Source organism: Silene latifolia, chromosome 3, assembly GCF_048544455.1.
Source record: "Silene latifolia isolate original U9 population chromosome 3, ASM4854445v1, whole genome shotgun sequence".
NCBI lineage: Eukaryota > Viridiplantae > Streptophyta > Magnoliopsida > Caryophyllales > Caryophyllaceae > Silene > Silene latifolia.
Genome location: NC_133528.1, coordinates 4,621,462 through 4,641,372, shown reverse-complemented (window position 1 = coordinate 4,641,372; position 19,911 = coordinate 4,621,462). Strand labels below are relative to the sequence as shown.

The following is a 19,911-nucleotide window of genomic DNA, read 5'->3' as shown; positions in this document are numbered from 1 at the left end:
GATGTCGCAACCTATCAAAAATAAACCCGAGGGGTCTCTAACTAATGCAGCTAGGAAAATCGGGGTCGAATCCACATGGAGGCTATCTTGCTTCTACGCGCTAAACTAAGTTTGTCTAAGTCACTGTATTGGGGGTTTGATTTTGTCACTAAACTAAACTAACTAAAGTAGGAAAAGATTTAAGAGTCTAACTATAAAGAGAATAGAACTAGGATTGTTGGTTCATCAATGAATGTCAGATGGTCACAGTTTGGGTCACAGATCAGTCGCGTGTGCCAGTCTAAGGGGCGTTGAATACGTCCTTTCGGTCCTCTATTCGCCCTAAAATACTACTAACTTAACTTTCGCCCTCATTAGAGTATTCTAAAGAATGTAGCGGGTCTCACTCCTTCCAATCTTTCGATCTAGGTCGGGGTTTTCCAAAAATAACTAGAACAATTATGCGCATTAACCGTCTAATTATCATTAAATGCTACTTGTAACAACAAAGACATGATAGCAACAAAAGATCTGTAAACCTAATTAACAACTAACAACAGCTCATTGAATGCCCTAAATCCTAGCGGGAGAATTAGCTAAACATGATGATAATAGCGAAACTAATACTAACAAAAGCAATAATAGATAATAGCATGATAAAAGATGAAGAGAATTGAAATAATAAGAACTAAACTAAACAAAGAGAATAAAGGAGTAAAGGAATAAGAGAAGCAAAAGGAAAAAATTAATACTAGAAACTAAATTAAAGAAAATAGAGAAAAAGAGTTACATAATTTAGATCCGGCAAAAATAGAGAGGAAGAACTACATAATAAAAGTTTTAAGTTGTAGAAAAGTGATGAAAGGAGTCCAGGGAAGAGATCCCAATTAATGACCTTATTATCTCTTTATATAATAGAGATATTATTATAAGATAAGCTAAAATACGGTAAACTAGAGTCTCGACTAAAATAGAGTTGCGTCCGACTTAGTAGGCTCTCGATCGAATAGTAAGGAGGTCTATCGAGAGGTTTGGTGGTCGAAAGTGGTCGATCGAGGGGTAATATGGTCTATCCAGTAGAGTAGTTGATCGATCGAAAGGCTAGAGTGGCCAATCGAGAGGAATTGTGTTCGATCGAACTCAGCGTGTACTTCCTGCTTTGCGCATTGAACTTCAAATGGCCGCCATTCTTCGTTCCTTGGGAAAATCAGGCGTTTTCGGTGGCGTTGGAAAGCTAAGAGGATGAGCTTTCATCTCCAACTGGAATCACCTGGATATCAGTTGTAGAACTCGAGATATGGCTCCTCAAAGTAGGCACTTAGTAATTTGAAGCTCTTCATTTACTCGCCCAGCTACCTTACTTCTACGCGCATCACAATTAGTAGTTTCTAAGCTCCGACTCAACTCATCTCCTAAATGCATGCATAGGGACATGTATTAAGCTTGATTATGCCCATCTCCGGTTCATACCTACAATTAAAACAAGAGAAACCAAAGTAGAAAATTCGAGGGACATTTGTAGCTAAATACTACTAAATATGCATAGAATTGCGTGCAAATAAGGCCTAAAAAGACTATAAAATGCACGCATCACCAACCGTGCACTGCACGGGTTTAAAAACTAGTATTCTATTATTACTGGTCGAAACTCTTTCGCGAATATTGGAGTCTCTATAATGGCTCGCTTTAATAAAAATAATAATGAAGATAGAATAGAATAGATATAGATTGATAGATAGAATAGATTAGATATAGATTTGTTAGTCAATATTGTATCCCTTATCTCTAGGATTGTATATACGAGTATATATATAATTAGGACTTACCTCATGTAATCAGTTTATTTATTCAATCAATTATACTTTCCGTCTCATACTTTACATAAGTTATTTTAGCTATCAATGTCAATGTCAATGGCAAAGGCCATAGCTATGGCTGCTGCTCGTCGCCAAGAAAAACCAGCAACAGATCCTAATGATCCTAAATACAGCTTTTACGTAAAAATGAAACCTCTTCGCACATTGAAGCTTGCAATTGAAGCTCTTCTCGATCCTACTTTCAAAGACGACGACGACCCTGGGTTCGGGATCGTTGGGGTCACTACTGACAGTCTCGTAATTTCTGTGACGAACAAGGATAAGAATGCTACTGCCACTCTATCTCTCAACTCTTCTGGTATGATCGACTTTCGGAACAACGTTTCATTATCAATTGTTCGATTCTGGGCTCCTTTGCATTTACTTTCTCATGGTCTTCCTCGTAAACTTGATGGTGACGACGATACTGTCACTATTTTTCATGTTCGTGGAACTAATCAACTTTGCTTTGGCTCTGGTAAGCTCCTCATCTATCAATTTTATGTTTATTTCTCGTAGACCCCTAAACTTTTTCCCTTTCTAAGGTGTACTTTGACCGACAATAATTCTCGGTTACGACTTCAGAAAAGGTAATTTTTTTTTCAAACCAATTATCTGATCAAAACCTTGAATTTGGAAAAAAAAATTCACCGCTTTTTGAACTCGTAGCCGATACTTATGGTTGTTTAAAGCTTTTTTTAATGAATAAACTTTAACCGGCCATAATTCCAGACTACGAGTTGAGACGTCAGTGAATCCTTTTCAAACTGAAGACCTCTTCGAGACGGTCAATTTGAAGAAAAAAAGTTTATCGTCAATTTGGAAAAATAGTTTATCATATTCTGAACTTGTGGTCAAGAGTATTGATGGTCAAAGAGTATTGATGGTCAAAGTTCTTAGAAAATGAAAAAGTTGAGGGTTACCCGAGAGAATATCTATATTATTGTTTATTTATGTCGATCTCAAATTACGATTTTTTTGGGGTTATTGGAATTTTGTTGAACATGAGAGTTTGTCGATATTGATCTGAAATAAATAAAAATTACGTATGCTTTGAGTTTTCCGTATTAAGTTGAGGTTCGAGTTAGGTTTGGTCGAGTCAGTTTTCTGATGTATTTTCTGCTAATCTTTACTTTATTTTCTCTGTATTCTTGTTTTAATTTGTTTCGATTTTTTATTTCGCAAATTTGGTTTTTGAGCAGGAGGTTGTGTTTTTTGGGCTGAAATCGTCGAAATTCCTAATGCTACATTGTTTCCCCATTTCACGGTCCTCCGTGAAACTACTGTACCTGCTAAGGACATAAGGGAGATGATTGACTGTGCGCTGCAGACACGAGATCTTGGTAATCATACGAATATACCATGTTTACATATTAATTACGTATTCTATATATAAGGGAGATGATTGACTGTGCGGTTGTTTACAGTTAAAGTTAATTGGAAGGCAGACTTTGCAACGTTTGAGATTGGAAGCGACAAAAAATGGGCGTATGACTATACCCAGAATGCGGTTAGAGAAGCAACGGGATTGAAAAACGAGCATACCTACGAGGCAGAGTTCAATTGGAGTTATACAAGTTTGATGAAGGAGGTGTCTTTTCTAAGCGATAAAGTTAGTGTGCACTTCCTGACAGTTCCGGAGGAGCACGTCTTGTTTAAGTTCCACATCGGAGAATTAGGTGATTTCAAGTTAATTAAGAAGGCTATTTTCGAGGTCCCTGACATGAACATGAACACTGACGGGGATGCATGCGACAGTATTACTCTTGAAACCGTCTCTATTTCCTAGCTGTTTGCTTATGCTTTAGGTTTGATCCAACCAAACAAATTATGCTGCTGGTTTTCGAGTCTTTAGTTCAATTTTATTTTTATTTTTTTGAAATCAACTGCCCGAAGGTCTTACTCAATTAATAACTTATCAAAACGAACAGCAGAGTTTGCAGACGATGGTAAGCCATCATCCTAGCCATTGATCAACTAAGATGGATGGTTGAGATTTTAAAATTTTAAGATGAAAACTTTAATGTTTTATAAATGAAACTTTAATTTATGAATGTAACTTTAATTCTTTATAATTATAACTTTAAAGTTTAAGGTTATTTTATAAATAAAAATTTAAATTTATGTTATAAAATTTTATTTTAAATATATAAAATCGATTTTTAAGTATAACTTTAGTATTTTACGAGTGAAACTTTAATCCTAAAAATTGAAACTTTAATTTTTTTTAAACAATTTTTAATATAAAAATTTGAATTTATTTAATTTTACTAATTTTTAAATATAACTTTAATGTTTTACGAGTGAAACTTTAATGCTAAAAATTGAAACTTTAATTTTTTTAAACAATTTTTAATATAAAAATTTGAATTTATTTAACTTTACTGATTTTTAAATATAACTTTAATGTTTCACGAGTGAAACTTTAATGCTAAAAATTGAAACTTTAATTTTTTTAAACAATTTTTAATATAAAAATTTGAATTTATTTAATTTTACTGATTTTTAAATATAACTTTAATGTTTTATAGTGAAACTTTAATACTAAAAATTGAAACTTTAATTTTTTTTTTTCCAATTTTTAATATAAAAATTTGAATTTATTTAATTTTATTATTTTATAAATGAAACTTTAATGTTTTACGATTGTAACTTTAGTCATAATTTTTGAAACTTTTATTTTTTAACTTTATATTAATTTGAATGTAAATATCTGCGTAACTTAAGTCCATATAGCGTTGAAACTTTAATCCTTGCGAGTCGAAATTTTAATCTTTGCGAGTGGAAACTTTAATGCTTGCAAGTCGAACTTTAATGCGAGTCATTTTTTATATTGGCATTAACCACCAACGTCGTCTACTACGACCACCGCCTGACCCACAGCCACCACCTCACCCACGACCACCACCCACGACCAACCAACACCAATACCCTCACCCACGACCACCAGCCACGACCTAAATCTGAAAAAAAAAAAAAAAAACAGAGAAAGGAGGCGGCAGAACCACCTTTGCACCACCAATACCCTCACAAGCCACCACCAAAAATCACGACAACACAGACCAGCCAACAACAAACAACTTTTTTCAGATCTAAAAAAAAAAAAGTAAAAGGGAGAAGACGAAGGAGCGGAATTGGTGGTGCGTGGTGGCCTGTGGTGGAGGCGTTGTTGTTGATGGTGGATTAGAAGAAAACATAAAGAAAAAAAAAGAGAAAGGAGAAACGGGAAGGAGGGGCGGCAGAGGAGGCGGTGGTGGTGTCGGCAGAGAGAGGCAGAGGAGGTGTTCGCTGGGTAATAGCAACGTCAATATCAACTCATACATTCATAAAAAATGAAAACATAGATAGGTGGGTGTGTTCGCTGGCAGGTGGCGGCGGGGAAGGTGGCGGGTGGTGCAGAGGGAGGCGGACGAGATGAGGAGGTGGCGAGTTGTGGCAGTGGAGGACGAAGAAAGGAGGGGAGGAGGTGGCGGTAGAGAGAGGTGGGAGGAAGAGAGAGAAGTGAGTTTGGTGAGGGAGTGAAAATGAGAAAATGTGAGATGAGATTAGGGTTTCTAGTCTTTTATATGTCAGTATTTTTTTTACTTTAATCCTAGCCATTCATTTTTTTTAGATCTAATGGCTTATATTAGGACTCATTGGACTCACCTATACTAAGGGAGTCACTTGATCTCATTTCTATATATATATATATATATATATATATATATATATATATATATATATATATATATAAGCCCAATAAAAATAAAAATAAATTCTACGCATCTTCTTCTTCCCTAATTCTGATTTCTCTTCAGTCGACAAACCCTCTTCTTTCTCTTCTCTAAATTTCTTTTAAACGACAGTCGACAAATCTCTCTTCTCCATAATTTTGATTCTAAAACGCTGAAAGGGGAGCAATTTACATCATCATCAAGGAGGAAAAACGCATCTAACAATATTTCGTGAACGAGAAGCAATTTATATCATCATCAGGAATACATCTAACAATACTTTGAGGTAAATTTCTACACCAATCATACGAACTATTATTAAAAGAATACGAACTAAAAAATATGAGCACCTAAGAATACGAGCTATTAAGATAAGAATACGAGCTAATGTAAAAAGAATACGAGCTTAAGAGGATCACGAACTTAAAAAAACGAGCACATAAGAATACGAGCTATTAAGATAAGAATACGAGCTAAAGTAAAAAGAACACGAGCTTAAAAGTGTCACGAGCTTAAAAATACGAGCATATAAGAATACGAGCTAATGTAAAAAGAATACGAGCTTAAAATGATAATGAGCTTTAAAATACGAGCAAATAAGAATACGAGATATTCAGATAAGAATACGAGCTAATATAAAAATAATACGAGTTTCAACTATTTTCATGCATTAGAAATTCTGGATAAAAAAATTTCTTCAAGATGCTGCTCAGTTCCATAGTCAATTAATTATAATAATTTAAGGGAGAAGAAGATTCATTAACTGGATGATGGAGGAAGATGAAGAGAAGTTAGAAAAATATGAAAACATAATGAGGATTAGATTGAAAATTGAATTACGTTACCTTTTTTTTGCAAAAATATTTGAAAAAAGACTAAAATAACCTTGGATGTACAATGCTCATTGTACATCCAGTTGTATAGTCTTTGAACTGACGTGATATAATTGAATATCTACTACGGAGTAAAACATTTGCAGTGCATTTTCTACAAAAGTAAAAATTCCGTTTTAATTTTAAGGATATTACCGTCATGCCATCTTAATAACAAACTGAGTTCGGCATAAATAAAATAACAACCCCACTATTTCAAACTAACTAATTCCCTTTCCTCTGTTTCTTTCTCTTCTTTTTTTTAACTAACTTTCCCGCCAACCACCATTCCTGAAAACTACCCAAGAAAACTCCATTAATCGCCATGTCCGAAACTTCAGAAGAAATCGCCATGCCTGTTCCTCCTCAAGAAAACCCGCCACCTGATCCTAATTACAGCTTCTACCTTAAAATGAAACCTCTTCGCAAACTGAAGCTTGCAATTGAAGCTCTCGCTGATCCTACTTTCAACAATGATGGATTCGGGATGGTTGGAGTCGAAAGTAGTGGAAATTTCGCAATTTCAGTTACGAACAATAGTAATGCTATTGCAACTCTATGGCTGAAGCATCCTGGTATGATCAAATTTGACATCTACACGCCTATGGTTGCGAAATTGGTTCCTTTGGATTTAATTTCTCAGGGTTTTCCTCGCGATCTTGATGGTGACGATGATACTGTCGCTGTTTTTCATGTTCAAGGAACTGATCGTCTTTGCTTCGAGTTTGGTATGTTCGTTATCAATTATTATCTGTCAATTTTATATTTTAATTTCTTTTTAAAAAACATCACGATTGAAGAAATGTGAAAAGTCGTCGATGTAGACAGTACTTAAGGATTATACTTAGTCGAGACGTTCTTAAAATCTTGATTAGTAATTTGGGAACGATACTTTAAATACTACTTAGTCGAGACGTTCTTAAAATCTTGCTTATTTAATTTAATCAATTTCGAGAATTTCATGTCGTTATTGGAGCTAACCGTCTACACTTTCTGTTTTTCGTCTTCTTGTTTTGTCGATTCTTTTCCCTTTTATTTCTTGTTTCGCTAATATGGTTTTAAGCAGGAACTACTCCCCCAACCGGGTTTTGGGCTAAAATCGTAGTAGTAATTCCTCCATTTACATTGTTTCCAAATTTCGCGATATTGAGTGGGACTAGTGTACCAGTTAAAGGCATGAAGGAGATGATTGACTATGTATTGCAGGCACAATGTCTAGCTAATAAAACAGGTATACGAAACCCGGAATAAAATAAAACTGGCAGAATATCGATTTAATTTCCTGACCTTGTTATTTTTTTTCCGTTACTATGTAACAGTTTCGGTTAAATGGGAGAAAGGCTTTCCAACGTTTGAGATTGGAAGCGAGAAAAAATGGGAGTACGACTATAGCAATGACGTATACAGGATGGAAGAGCCAACGAGGTTGACAGAAGGGCAAATATTCCGGGGATCATTCAATTGGAGTTATACAGGATTGATGAAGAAGGCGTCTTTTCTGGCCGATAGATTTGGTGTTCATTTTTTGACATATCCGAAGAAGAACATCATGTTTCAGTTCAACATGGGAGAATTAGGCGAGTTGGTGTTTATAAAGAAGGCTCTGATGGTGGTCCGTGACAGTCAACAGCGAAGTTGTATTCCGCGGAAAAAGATGCCATCAGATTGAAGATGTCAGTATATAAGTGAGTGTTCCTGCACTGCATCGACTCAGTCGTAACAGTACTTACAGTAGTACAGTGTTATTCGCAATAGTATTCGCTTGCACAATTGATTTTGGAACTTTATTATAGTTGTTTGTTCATGCTTTAAATTTTATCAAACCAAACAGATTATGCTCCTGATTTGGAAAGTTCAATTCATTCTTGGTAATCATAGCTGTTAAAAGCTCTTTTGAAATACACAACTGAACTGTTAACAATTGATGTCAGTGGATAGGATTGGTTTTAGACTGTTTCGGAATAGTTAAACGGCAACACTACTTAGAAATTTCACAAGAATTAAAATAAAAATTCATTTTATATTAGTATTATACAACTAGTTTAGATCACGCACAATAAATGGACAGTATTTATAAATTTTTTATTTTGTATTACTTAATAATGCTAAATTAAAAGCTCATTAATTGTTAATATTTCACGTTATTATATTTTGATAAGGAAAAAAAATTGAACTGTAAAGTTATTCAAGAAAATTGAGTAAATTTGAACGGTTAAATAATAGTGGTATCTCATTAATTGTTCATTTTTCTCGTTATTGTATTTTGTTTCGAAAAAAAAAATTAAACCTGAAAATTAATCCAAGAGAATTGAGTAATGTGTTGAATTATATTTTTTTTAAAAGTATTTTTTATACCAAAAAACTGATGATTCCAATTTTATAAATTCTCTCATTCTTTTTTGTCTTGAAAGTAATCAAAACGATTTATAATTTTGTTAATACAAAGTATGGGTCAAGTCATTCCTAAATAATAGCATCAATAAAAAGATTTAATATTTTATAAATTTAATATTAAAAATTATATCATTTGATAAAATGATTAATTTTAAATGAAATACATTATAACTATTAATTTCTTTATTTAGTTAAAACAGTTAAATAAATAGCTTACTTACTTAAAAAGATGCTTTTTTGAGGGAAATTTATGAATTCGCCTATTTATTTAGTAAATAGGGGATTTATTAAATACTAAAAATTACAATTGGAACTTTATGAATTTCTACATAATTTATATTCATTAGTTGAACACATTTACATAATCTTTAGTAAATTGTTTGTAATTTATATAGTGTTACTCGTGCATATAGAATTGTAAAACTGATCTACCTCCATTGATGGACCTCAAGCTTCATGAGTGTTTATGATTGAAGATATTTTTGTGTGTTTTTACAATCTGATAATGTTGGGTTCCTTTGATTGATGATAACATGCCCATTTAATGTGTGCCTTCTTAGTTTACCTATTCAGGATTTATGGTTAAATCAAGCTTGGATTAAGAAGTGTTGAGTTGTTGATCATCCAATTGTATTGAGTCATAGGCGTCATCTAATGTACAAGTTAGAAAGTAAAGTATTTTAGAGTAATAGAAACAGTCAAGACCACTGTTACTTTCACAAGTAACAGCAGCCTGGACTGTTGCCTCAATTCGTAACACTTGAACACTTTCTTATCTTTCAAAAGCCATTTATGTGTCTTATATTTTGAAAGATAACTTTCAGATTTTTATAAGGATTTGGCCTTCTAGAAAAAGTGGTTTGAATAATTATCATTTCAAATTGTTTCCCCTTTGTGCAAATTTGACTCTTTTGTCTTTCATAAAACAAGGTTTTCGTTTTGCCATTTTTGTGAAAGCTTGTCATCATGTGACTTGTTTTCCCTTCTTTGTTATTGCATGATCTCTTTTGGATAATTTCAAACACTCTTTCTCTCTTTTGCCTTTTGAATAAGAACCTTCTTTGGTGCAAGTTTGGGAAGTTGTTGAGACTCATCACATGTGATGGTACCCTAACAACTCCCTTGCTCATCCTCTCTATAAAAGGCATGCCTCTTGCTCTCATTACTTAAGACTTTTTCTGAGATTTAATCTAAGTTTGCAAATTGTTTTTCAAAGCTTAAAACCGAGTCTTTACTTTGCAAAGCTTTTAAAAGTCTTCAAGTGTTACAATCATGGCTACTGTTACTTTAATATACTAGACTCTCTCACTTATGAATTGTTGATCTTGTAAAGTTGTCCACCTCAATTCTTTTTAAGAATAAGTTAGTGGAAGCTTGATCCTTATAACATTCTTAGTGTGTGTGTAGAGTTTAGGACGGAGTAGTCCTCAACTCTTTGGCAACCGGAGTAGGTTGTGAGTTGGCTTGTTCTAGAACGGAGTAGTTCTTGAACTTGTGTCACAGCCGGAGTAGGTTGTTGTCTTTTTATTGTACGGGTTTTTAGTAGTCGGAGTAGATCACTAAAATAAATCAATAAAAAGTAGATTGGACGTAGGCACTTGAGTTCTTGCCGAACCAATTCAAAAATCTCGTATTTGATCTTCTTTGTTTTATTCCGCTGCTCTTTATTTTGTTTGCTTAACTTTAGAAGTAACAGTTCCATATACTGTCACATTTGGTCTGCAGTCTGTACTCCATAAACTGAGACAAATAGCTACAGTCAGAACAGTTGTTACTTTCATACTTCAGCAAACACTCGTTTAATCTTGCAATAGTGTTCGAAGTATTCTCTCATCTCTTTCGTTCATACAACTCACTTTAAATTAATAAAGTTGAAGTTAATTTTTTAAAATAGTAAATAATTCACCCCCTCCCCCTCTTAGGTACTTGAATCCATAAACTCAACAGATAACTTAAGCTGAAATGTAAAGCGAAATGCTTATATAAAAAGTGTTCTCAAAACAAACACAAATCCTAACTAACTTTTGACACCTCATCAATCCGTGTGTATGAGCTACTCATGATGTGATTGGTAGCTTGAATGTCTTCATTATTTCCACAATAATAAATTGTCAAAATACTGTAGAATTCAAATAAATAATTTTCAATTTTTAATATAATATAAATATAAAATTTTAAATTCATAAAAAAAATTATTTTATATTTGATAAATTGGATTATAAAATGGTTTTATGATAAGAATTTGGTGAAAATTATCGATTCGGATTGAATTTCACTTTTGCTGAAACTTGAGGGCTTGATTGCTACAAATGAAACTTATGAAGCTTAATCTCACAATTGAACAAAGCTATGGGGGTTCAATTACCACTTTCACTGTTCTAGTACAATACATAAAACAAATGTCTACAAAATAGCAAAGAACTTGTCTACGATATCCATGTAAATATTATTTGACCCTTTTTTTATTCTGAGATGGATTTTGCCGTCACGCCGTTTTAAAAGACATTCTCAATAACGAACTTAGTACAGAGCATAAATATCTTACAACCAACCCATTAATTCCAACTAACAAATTCCCTTCCCTCACTTTCTCTCTCTCTCTCTTCAATCTCTAACTAACTTTCCCGCCAACCACCATTACTGAAAACTCCCAAGAAAACTCCATTAATCGCCATGTCGGAACCTTCAGAAGAAATCGCAAACCCACCAACTGATCCTAAATACAGCTTTTACCTAAAAATGAAACCTCTTCGCAAATTGAAGTTTGCAATTGAAGCACTTCTTGATCCAAATTTAAGCAATGATGGGTTCGGGTTAATTGGGGCTGTTAGTGACGGTCTCGCAATTTCGGTTAAGAACAATGATAATGCTACTGCCTTTCTATTTCTCAAGTCTCCTGGTATGATCGAGTTTAATTGCTACACGCCACCGCCACCAATGATTGGAATGTTCGCTCCTTTGCATTTCATTTATCACAGTTTTCCTCCTGATCTTGATGTTGACGATGATACTGTCATTATTTTTCATGTTCAGGGAACTAATCGACTTCACTTCGAGTTTGGTATGTTCTTCATTAATCAATTTTCTGTTTATTCTTGTTTTCTTTGTTCAAAAATTAGAGAATAATTGGTTTTTAATTGTTTTTATATTCTTGTCGTTCTTTCGATAAGTTATTCTTGTTGACCTGAATAAAATGAAGGTTACGATTATGGTGTCGTTTCAGAAAATGTAAATTTGTCGATATTCTGCTGTGATCTGAAATAAATGAAGATTATTTTGATGTTGATTCGGAAATTCTTAATTTGTCGATATTCTGCTGTGAGCTGAAATAAATGAAGATGATTTTGACGTTGATTCGGAAATTCTTAATTTGTCGATATTCTGCTGTGATTTTTTTTGTAGACGACATTACTTCAGGATTATACTAAGTTCATTCCTGAAATCGACTCAAAAAGTTATTTGATTTGGAAAATTCTATTGTGTTGTTTCTTGATGATTTTCGACATAATGATTTAATCCATACTTTGAATTGTCGTCTTTTTGTTTTCTATGTTCGGTTAGTTTGGATTTACTTTGAGTTTTCCGCTTTAAGTTGAGGTTCGAGTCAATTTTCTTGTTTTGCTAATTTGATTTTGGAGCAGGAACTGTCCCTCCTACTGGGTTTTGGGCTGAAATCGACCTAATTGATCATGCTAAAATATATCCGCATATCAAGACCGTCACTGTAAATACCGTACCAGTTGATTACATGAGGAACATGAATAACTATGTGTTGCAGGAACAAGATCTTGGTAATGATGATATAGGTAGGTAGGTATATCATGTTTTCGTATAGAAATGAAATTTGAAACGGAAATAAAAATGGCGGCATTGATTTAATAATTTCCTGATCATGAGCTTGTTTACACTTTACAGTAGTTTTTGTTGATTGGAAGGAAGGCTATGCAATGTTCGGGATTGAAATCGACAAAAATTGGCAAAATGAGGTAACAAAACCAACAGGGGACTTGAAACAAGGGAAACCCTTCAAAGCCTGGTTGAATTGGAGGTATACTTGGTTGGTGAAGAAGACGGATTTTCTAGCAGATAAAATTAGTATGTACTTTCTGACAGATCCGGAGCAGCACGTCTTGTTTCAGTTCCACATCGGAGAATTAGCTGATTTGTATTTACTAGATAAGGCTCGTTTGGTGATCACTGACATGTCTGCAGAAGATGAAGATGTCGTCAGCGACAGTGTTACTGAATCGTCTCAGAACTAATACTCTAGTATTCACTTGCTGTTAGTAGTTGTTTGCTCATGTATGCTGCTGGTTTTCGAGTCTTAAGTTCATTTTCGGTAGGCATGGTTGTATACATTAGACAGAAGTACAGAACAGTATTACTAGTCTCAAGTCTGAAATGATGCTCTCAGCAGTATCGCTAATGCTTGCAAAAATTAAAAATCGATCCACTGTAAGAGCGTCTTACACGATAATATTGGTCATCATCATGTATACCGCTGAATGATGCTCTCCATGCATTTTCTGGACATTTTTGCTCCGGCACTCCATAAAAACCGTTTATCTACTTCAGTTGAGCCGTTCAAGAGGTCGTATCATGCCACGTTTATTTTTCTCTCGTTTTTTGTATCACATGTCTGAGGTCGGTTCAGGAGGTACCTTTTCTGATTTCATGCCCGAAAACAGAAGAATACAAGTACAACTCTTTTACATGATTAACTGTTTTACAATAAAGGAAGGCCTAGAGTTCGATTTCACCACCAACATGTTCAATTACTATCATAAATCCGTCAATTAGTTTTCAAGGAAATGTGTTACGAGGAAAACGCCTATTAACTCCCTCCCAGGCTCATAATAGGACACTAGAATCCCTACTCACCTCCCTCCCGGGTTTGTGACTCGGACTCCCTTATTCTAACTTAAGGTCAATAAGCCCACGTTATCTTCCAGGTCATCCCACTCCCTCTCCCAAGGGTCGATTTCAAACCGAAAATTAAAGGCACCCTTCTCAAGTTCTCACTCCCGAGTTCAACTCAAGTTGGCGACTAGTCTAAGTGAGGTGAGACGACTCCCAACCTAGTCAACTCCCGTCGACGGTCAAGGATCAAAAGTCAACAACAATCCTAAGGATCAAAAGAAAGACTAAAGTTGTAAACTAAACTACACTCAAAATGTACTCCTCTCCCCTTTTCCTTGTCTTTATCTGCTTGAACCCGTCTTCCTACACTTTATTTTCTCTCGGTTCGGTACCTACAAAATGAAATAACGAAAGCAGCACCAAAATTCCGGAAGATAATATAGCTTAACACAAATTAACGTAAATTCACTAATATTCTATTTTATTCAAATAAGAGTTAATAATTGTTAGTTAGGCTACTAATTTGATCAAATAATAAGAGAGAAAATATGAGGTAAAAAACGAGTAAAATAGAGTGTTATCACCGCTTTATCTGACCCGAGGAATTTCCACGTGATTTTCTTAAAATAACAATCGTTGCTTCAGAAGTTAACCTATTCGATTTCAACACTATAGAATAAGAATTAATCCATTTTTCACGATTGTTCGATTTTTGACCAAGTCTGGTTTATCGCACAAAGGCACTCTTAAATATCCTCGGTTTCTCCTCAATTTTTTTATGGCCGCTTTATGTAACACAATGAACTCTCCGTGCAGTTTCTGGACATTTTTGCTTCGGGATCTCGAAAAAGTGTGTATTTACTTCAATTTGAGTCGTTCGGTAGATCGTAACAGACTACATTTTTTTTTGTAACACTTGTGCGAGATCGGTTTCACGAGGTACCTTATCGGATTTCATGAAGTTCGATGACGTGGTTAGGGAGAAGGTCAGAGTTGCCCTGATAGAGCTTTTATACAACTATGTTTTTACTACGTTCGCCCAAACACGCTTAACCCACATGTAACATGTCGGCTCAAAAACAATTAGCTTTGTCCAAGGTTTGATACAATAATTTATTTTCTTATTTTAAACTGCACAATCAATTTGACAAGTCCAATGGCTCAGCTGTAAATAAGTCGGATGGTCTTTCTTGTGACGGAGAAAATGTGATCATATTATGATAAAAAGTAATCATACACAAATACTTATTTATCATAATGCTTATAGTTTATCATAAAATGATCATATTTCATCGTCACAAACTTATAACGCGTCTTCGATGAAAATTTGTGAAAAAATATGGTTACAAAACGAAGAACATAAATATTCCGTAGCATATAACAACCTCATTATTAGTTACAACTAACTAATTCCGTTTCCTCTGTTTCTCTCTCTTCTTTCTTTTAACTAACTTTCCCGCCAACCACCATTATCGAAAACTCCCAAGAAAACTCCATTAATCGCCATGTCGGAACCTTCAGAAGAAATCGCAAACCCACCACCTGTTCCTAATTACAGCTTTTACCTAAAAACGAAACCTTTCGATACATTAAAGCTTGCAATTGAACATCTTCTTGATCCTAATTTCAACAATGATGGGTTCGGGATGGTTGGGGCCGCTAGTGACAGTCTCGCAATTTCAGTTAATGACAATGATAATGCTACTGCCACTCTACTGCTGAAGTCTTCTGGTACAATCGAGTTTCAGAGCACCGCACCGCCGTCACGCATGGGTGCAATGTTAGCTCCTTTGCGTTTAATATCTCAGGGTTTTCCTCGTTATCTCGATGATCGTGATGATGATTTTGTGGTTATTTATCATCTTAAGGGAACTGATCGACTTCAGCTCGAGTTTGGTATGTTCGTCATTAATCAATTTTATTTTATGTTTATTCATTCCTGTTTTCTTTGTTGAAAAATTAGAGAAGAATTAGTTTTTTTTTTTTATTGGTTTTTGATTCATGTCGTTCTTTCGATAATTTATGTGAAAAAGATTTACGGTTTTTTTGTCGAATATAGAAATTTCATTGTCGATGTTCACCTGAAATAAATGAAGATTACGATTGTTCAATTTAGAAAGCAGCGTGTTGTTTTTTTTTTGTTTGGGTACTTTTTTATTTTTTTTGCTAATTTGGGATAAAATTGTCGTAATTTCTCGTGTTTTCTGTTTTGATTTGCTAATTTGGGCTAAAATTGGTCTTTGATTCATGTCGTTCTTTCGAGTTTGGTATGTTCGTCATCAATCAATTACGATTGTTCAATTTAGAAAGCCGCGCGTTGTTCTTTAATTTTGTTTTCTGTTTTCGGTCAGTTCAGGTTCACTATTTTGATTCGGTTTTTTTTTATTCTGTTCATGTTTTTGATTCGATTCAATTCATTAAAGCAGGAACTTACCCTCGTACTGGTATTTGGGCTACAATTGTCGAAAATCCTCGTGTTACAATGTTTCCCAATCTCACGGTCTTAAGTGCGATTACTGTACCAGTTGATGACATAAGGGCGATGAATGACTATATATTGCGAGCACAAGATCGTACTGGTATTTTGTTTTCTGTTTTCATGTTTTTGATTCGATTCATTTTTTTATTGAAATGAAATTCGAAATCAAAAAAATGTCATCTTGATTTAATTTTAATTTCCTGAGCCTTTTTACAGTTTTTGTTGATTGGAAGGACGACTTTGCAACGTTTCAGATTGGAAGCCGTGAAAAATGGAAGTATGAGGTAACTAATACTACTCCGGTGCTTGCTGTTTTCGCACATGACGTCATTAATGGCGGAAATCTGAATGACTGAAAATTGAACAGGTTAAAGAAGCAACGAGGTTGAAACAAGGGCAAAGCATAAAGGCCTGGTTGAGTTGGAGTTATTATACAAGGTTAATGAGAGGGGCGTCTTTTCTAGCCGATAAAGTTCGTGTGTACTTTCTGTCAGTTCCGGAGCAGCACGTCTTGTTTCAGTTCCGCATTGGAGAATCAGCTGATTTGTTTTTACTACAGAAGGCTTGTTTGGTGATCACTGACGGTGACATGTCTGCAGAAGCGGGTGCACGAGATGAAGATGTCAGCGATAGTGTTACCTATAATACCCTCTCTATTTTCTAGCTGCACTGAATCGACTCAGAACCAACACTCGTATTACTACTACGTTAATTTCTGTTAGTAGTTGTTTGCTGATGCTTTACAAATTATGCTGCTGGTTTTTTAATCTTTAGTTCATTTTGGGTAATCATAGTTGTATAAAACTCTCTATGATGGTTTCCCTATCTCACGGTAATCTGAGTCTATCTAAGAAAATTCCGTTAAATCACTAAATCCTATTTTTATCTAGATTTGTTCAAATGTCAGGGATACTGAGAGTTGCTCCTTAAGATTTGTGCCTCCTTTACCTGACCCGAGGAACCCTCTATATAATTTTTGGACAATTATTCTTGTGTAAGACCGTCTCACATTGTGAAACAGTCCATCTATATAAAAAAAACACTCCTTATCATCAATAGTAATGAATAAATGATTTTGTTATTCAAAAAGATGGGGTTTTATCCGCTCTGCCAGTTCTTCAAGTCTGATTGTGTGTACGCGGAAATAATGAACTATGTAGTTTATTTCCTGTTCAGTTTTGAAAAAAAAAAAAAAAACCACCAATCAAGGGTGCCCAAGTGGGGTGGTATGGGGTCCGCCGTGAAATAAACTACTTTCCTTTTTCTCTCGAATTTCTGATCTCGTGTCTGGGTCAGTTTAGGCGGTATATTTTCCGATTTCATGCCGAAAAAACAAATATACACCGCTTGTACAAGATAACTAGTTTATAACCTGTGCATTATATGCACGATACTTAAAGTTTAATTTTTTTTATTAAATTACTTATATAATATTGGTACCTTATAGTTATTTACATTTCTCATCATTGTATTTTGTTTTGATAAATAAAAGTTATAACTAAAAAAATAAAAGCTATAACTAAAAATTGATTAAGAGAATTGAGTAATGAGTTAAAATGTATTTTAATGAAAATAATTTTATAGCATAAAGCTAATGAGTTTCAATTTTTTTTTTGTCACTAAATTAATAACAACGATTTCTAGTTTTGGTTTTATACGGAATATGGGTTAACACATCATCTAATAATAACATCAGATTTAGCAATTTATAGTTTTATATCAATTTTATTTTATTTTTATTAAAATATTATAGCTTAGAGTTTAGTAAAAATAATATAATTTGATGAAAAGATTAATTTTAATGAAAATAAATAGATGAATTAATTGTAATTATTTGTTTCCTTATTAATTAGTGAAGGAATATAATTATCATTAGTTTCCTTTTTTGAGAATATGCATTTTAGCGGGAAAATGATAGAGATCACCTATTCATTTAGTAAATAGGGGATGAGATTTTCGACCGAGTCTGGTTTGTCGCATACTAGCGCCTTCAAATAACAATTGCTGCTCGTCAAAATTTGTACGGTCGTTTTATCTGACTCGATGAACTATCCCTGTGATTTTCTCAAAGTAACAATGGTTGCTTCATGATTTATCCTATTCAATTTTAACGCTATAGAACAAGAATTAATCCATATTTCACGATTCTCCGATTTAATTTCGACTGAGTTTGGTTTGTCACATAACGGCACCCATAAATCTCCTCGGCTTCTCCTCAAAAAATTTGTGGCCACTTTATCTTGCTCGATGATTCGATGAACTTTCCGTGCAATTTCTGGACATTTTTGCTCTGAGATCTCGGAAAATTGTGTATTTAATTCAATTTGAGTCTTTTGGGAAGTCATAAGGGGCCATGCTTTTTTTTTTCTCTATCTGTTTTAACACTTGCCCAGGATCGGTTTAATGAGATACCTTATCCGATTCCATGAAACTTGAAGCCGTGGTTAGGGAGAAGGTCAGAGTTTGCCCGATAGAGCTTTTATACAAGTATGTTTTTACTACTCTCGTCCAAACAGACTTAACTGTGAAGTTCTTGAGAGGCTATTTCATATTGTTATCCCATATGTAACATGTTGGCTTAAAAACATTTGTACATATGTTTTGTACAATAGTTTATTTTATCCTGGTTTAAACTGCACAGTCAAATTCATAAGTACAATGACGGAGAAAATGTGATTTGTTATGATAAAAAGAAATCATACGAAAATACTTACTTATGAGATAATGGTCATATTTCACCATCACAATGACGCGTCACCAATAAAATTTGTTAAAAGATATGCTTACAGAACTAATAACTCGAAGGATTTTAATAAGAAACTAAGAGTAGAGCATAAATAGCATATAAGAACCCCATTATTAGTTACAAGTTACAACTAACTAATTCCCTTTCCTCTCTTTCTCTCTCTTCTTTCTTTTAAAATCTAACTAATCAATTACAAAATTTATTTTTTCATAATTTAGAACTTTTGTACAATGTATAGTTGTAATAGCGAATGTGTTTAATTGTTAGACAATTTATTATGAGTGTAAGAATGCTTCATAAAAATTTATCAGATTTTTATTTTGTTTATTATAGATGAATGGAAAATTATTTTTAAGTGGATAATTAGTTTTATACTATAAATTATTAAAGTTAAAATTAGTAATTTTTGTGTGATATTGGTTGTACAATATAAATGTAAAATGAAGTTTTGTTGAGATTTAAGTGAAAATTTAAAAAAAAAAAAAAAAAGGGGGGGGGGGGGGGGGGGGGGGGGGGGGGGGGGGGGCGGGGGGGGGTATTTCACTTTTTGTTAAAGGTCAAGGGGTTGATTGGAGAAAAAAGATTACGCATCTGAGGTAATATCTCAGACCTTGTAGTTTTTGAGCATATACACATTTTTTCTGAGCATATTACCTTTTATAAATATAGTTTTTGAGCAATATTATATTTTTTTAGTGTAGTGTTGTAGTATATGTGCTCAAAAACTTTATACTAAAGCAGAATTCAAAAACTTTAAAATAAAACTCGGAAAATAAACAATAAGAGATACTACCTCAGATAGTCAGATGTATATATAGTCTATGAACTGGGTTGATTGCTACAATTGAAACTTAAAGGGGTTTAATTTCAGCATTGGATAAAGTTAAGGGGGTAAATTGCTACTTTCGTTTAATACAACTTTCAGAATCTTATATTAGACACTTTGGAGACGATACGTGAAATAATTGAATATCTTCTGCAATATTTGCATTGCATTTTCTAAAACATC

General features: G+C 33.9%; 3 protein-coding genes across 3 annotated transcripts; all 3 read left to right on the top strand.

Moving 5' to 3' along the window:
* The first annotated feature begins 1,846 nt into the window (after window positions 1–1,846).
* On the top strand, window positions 1,847–3,771 carry LOC141645841 (uncharacterized). Its single transcript, XM_074454026.1, has 3 exons — window positions 1,847–2,313; window positions 3,038–3,178; window positions 3,263–3,771. Exons 1-3 carry the CDS (start codon window positions 1,881–1,883, stop codon window positions 3,622–3,624), a joined length of 936 nt encoding a protein of 311 aa, XP_074310127.1. The 5' UTR covers window positions 1,847–1,880; the 3' UTR covers window positions 3,625–3,771.
* Window positions 3,772–11,380: 7,609 nt separating this feature from the next.
* On the top strand, window positions 11,381–13,291 carry LOC141645840 (uncharacterized). The gene is made up of 3 exons (XM_074454025.1): window positions 11,381–11,878; window positions 12,459–12,623; window positions 12,733–13,291. Exons 1-3 carry the CDS (start codon window positions 11,491–11,493, stop codon window positions 13,077–13,079), a joined length of 900 nt encoding a protein of 299 aa, XP_074310126.1. The 5' UTR covers window positions 11,381–11,490; the 3' UTR covers window positions 13,080–13,291.
* Window positions 13,292–15,182: 1,891 nt separating this feature from the next.
* LOC141646537 (uncharacterized) lies at window positions 15,183–16,921 on the top strand. Its single transcript, XM_074454408.1, has 4 exons — window positions 15,183–15,573; window positions 16,104–16,256; window positions 16,373–16,440; window positions 16,524–16,921. Exons 1-4 carry the CDS (start codon window positions 15,183–15,185, stop codon window positions 16,818–16,820), a joined length of 909 nt encoding a protein of 302 aa, XP_074310509.1. The 3' UTR covers window positions 16,821–16,921.
* The last annotated feature ends 2,990 nt before the right edge of the window (window positions 16,922–19,911 follow it).

Excerpts from the sequence above, each read along its gene's own strand:
- LOC141645841 (XM_074454026.1), top strand. The coding sequence starts at position 1,881 with ATGTCAATGTCAATGGCAAAGGCCATAGCTATGGCTGCTGCTCGTCGC. Across the intron at positions 2,314-3,037 it reads TCAACTTTGCTTTGGCTCTG|GAGGTTGTGTTTTTTGGGCT; the intron begins GTAAGCTCCTCA and ends GTTTTTGAGCAG. Across the intron at positions 3,179-3,262 it reads GCTGCAGACACGAGATCTTG|TTAAAGTTAATTGGAAGGCA; the intron begins GTAATCATACGA and ends GGTTGTTTACAG.
- LOC141645840 (XM_074454025.1), top strand. The coding sequence starts at position 11,491 with ATGTCGGAACCTTCAGAAGAAATCGCAAACCCACCAACTGATCCTAAA. Across the intron at positions 11,879-12,458 it reads TCGACTTCACTTCGAGTTTG|GAACTGTCCCTCCTACTGGG; the intron begins GTATGTTCTTCA and ends ATTTTGGAGCAG. Across the intron at positions 12,624-12,732 it reads TCTTGGTAATGATGATATAG|TAGTTTTTGTTGATTGGAAG; the intron begins GTAGGTAGGTAT and ends TACACTTTACAG.
- LOC141646537 (XM_074454408.1), top strand. The coding sequence starts at position 15,183 with ATGTCGGAACCTTCAGAAGAAATCGCAAACCCACCACCTGTTCCTAAT. Across the intron at positions 15,574-16,103 it reads TCGACTTCAGCTCGAGTTTG|GAACTTACCCTCGTACTGGT; the intron begins GTATGTTCGTCA and ends TCATTAAAGCAG. Across the intron at positions 16,441-16,523 it reads GTGAAAAATGGAAGTATGAG|GTTAAAGAAGCAACGAGGTT; the intron begins GTAACTAATACT and ends AAAATTGAACAG.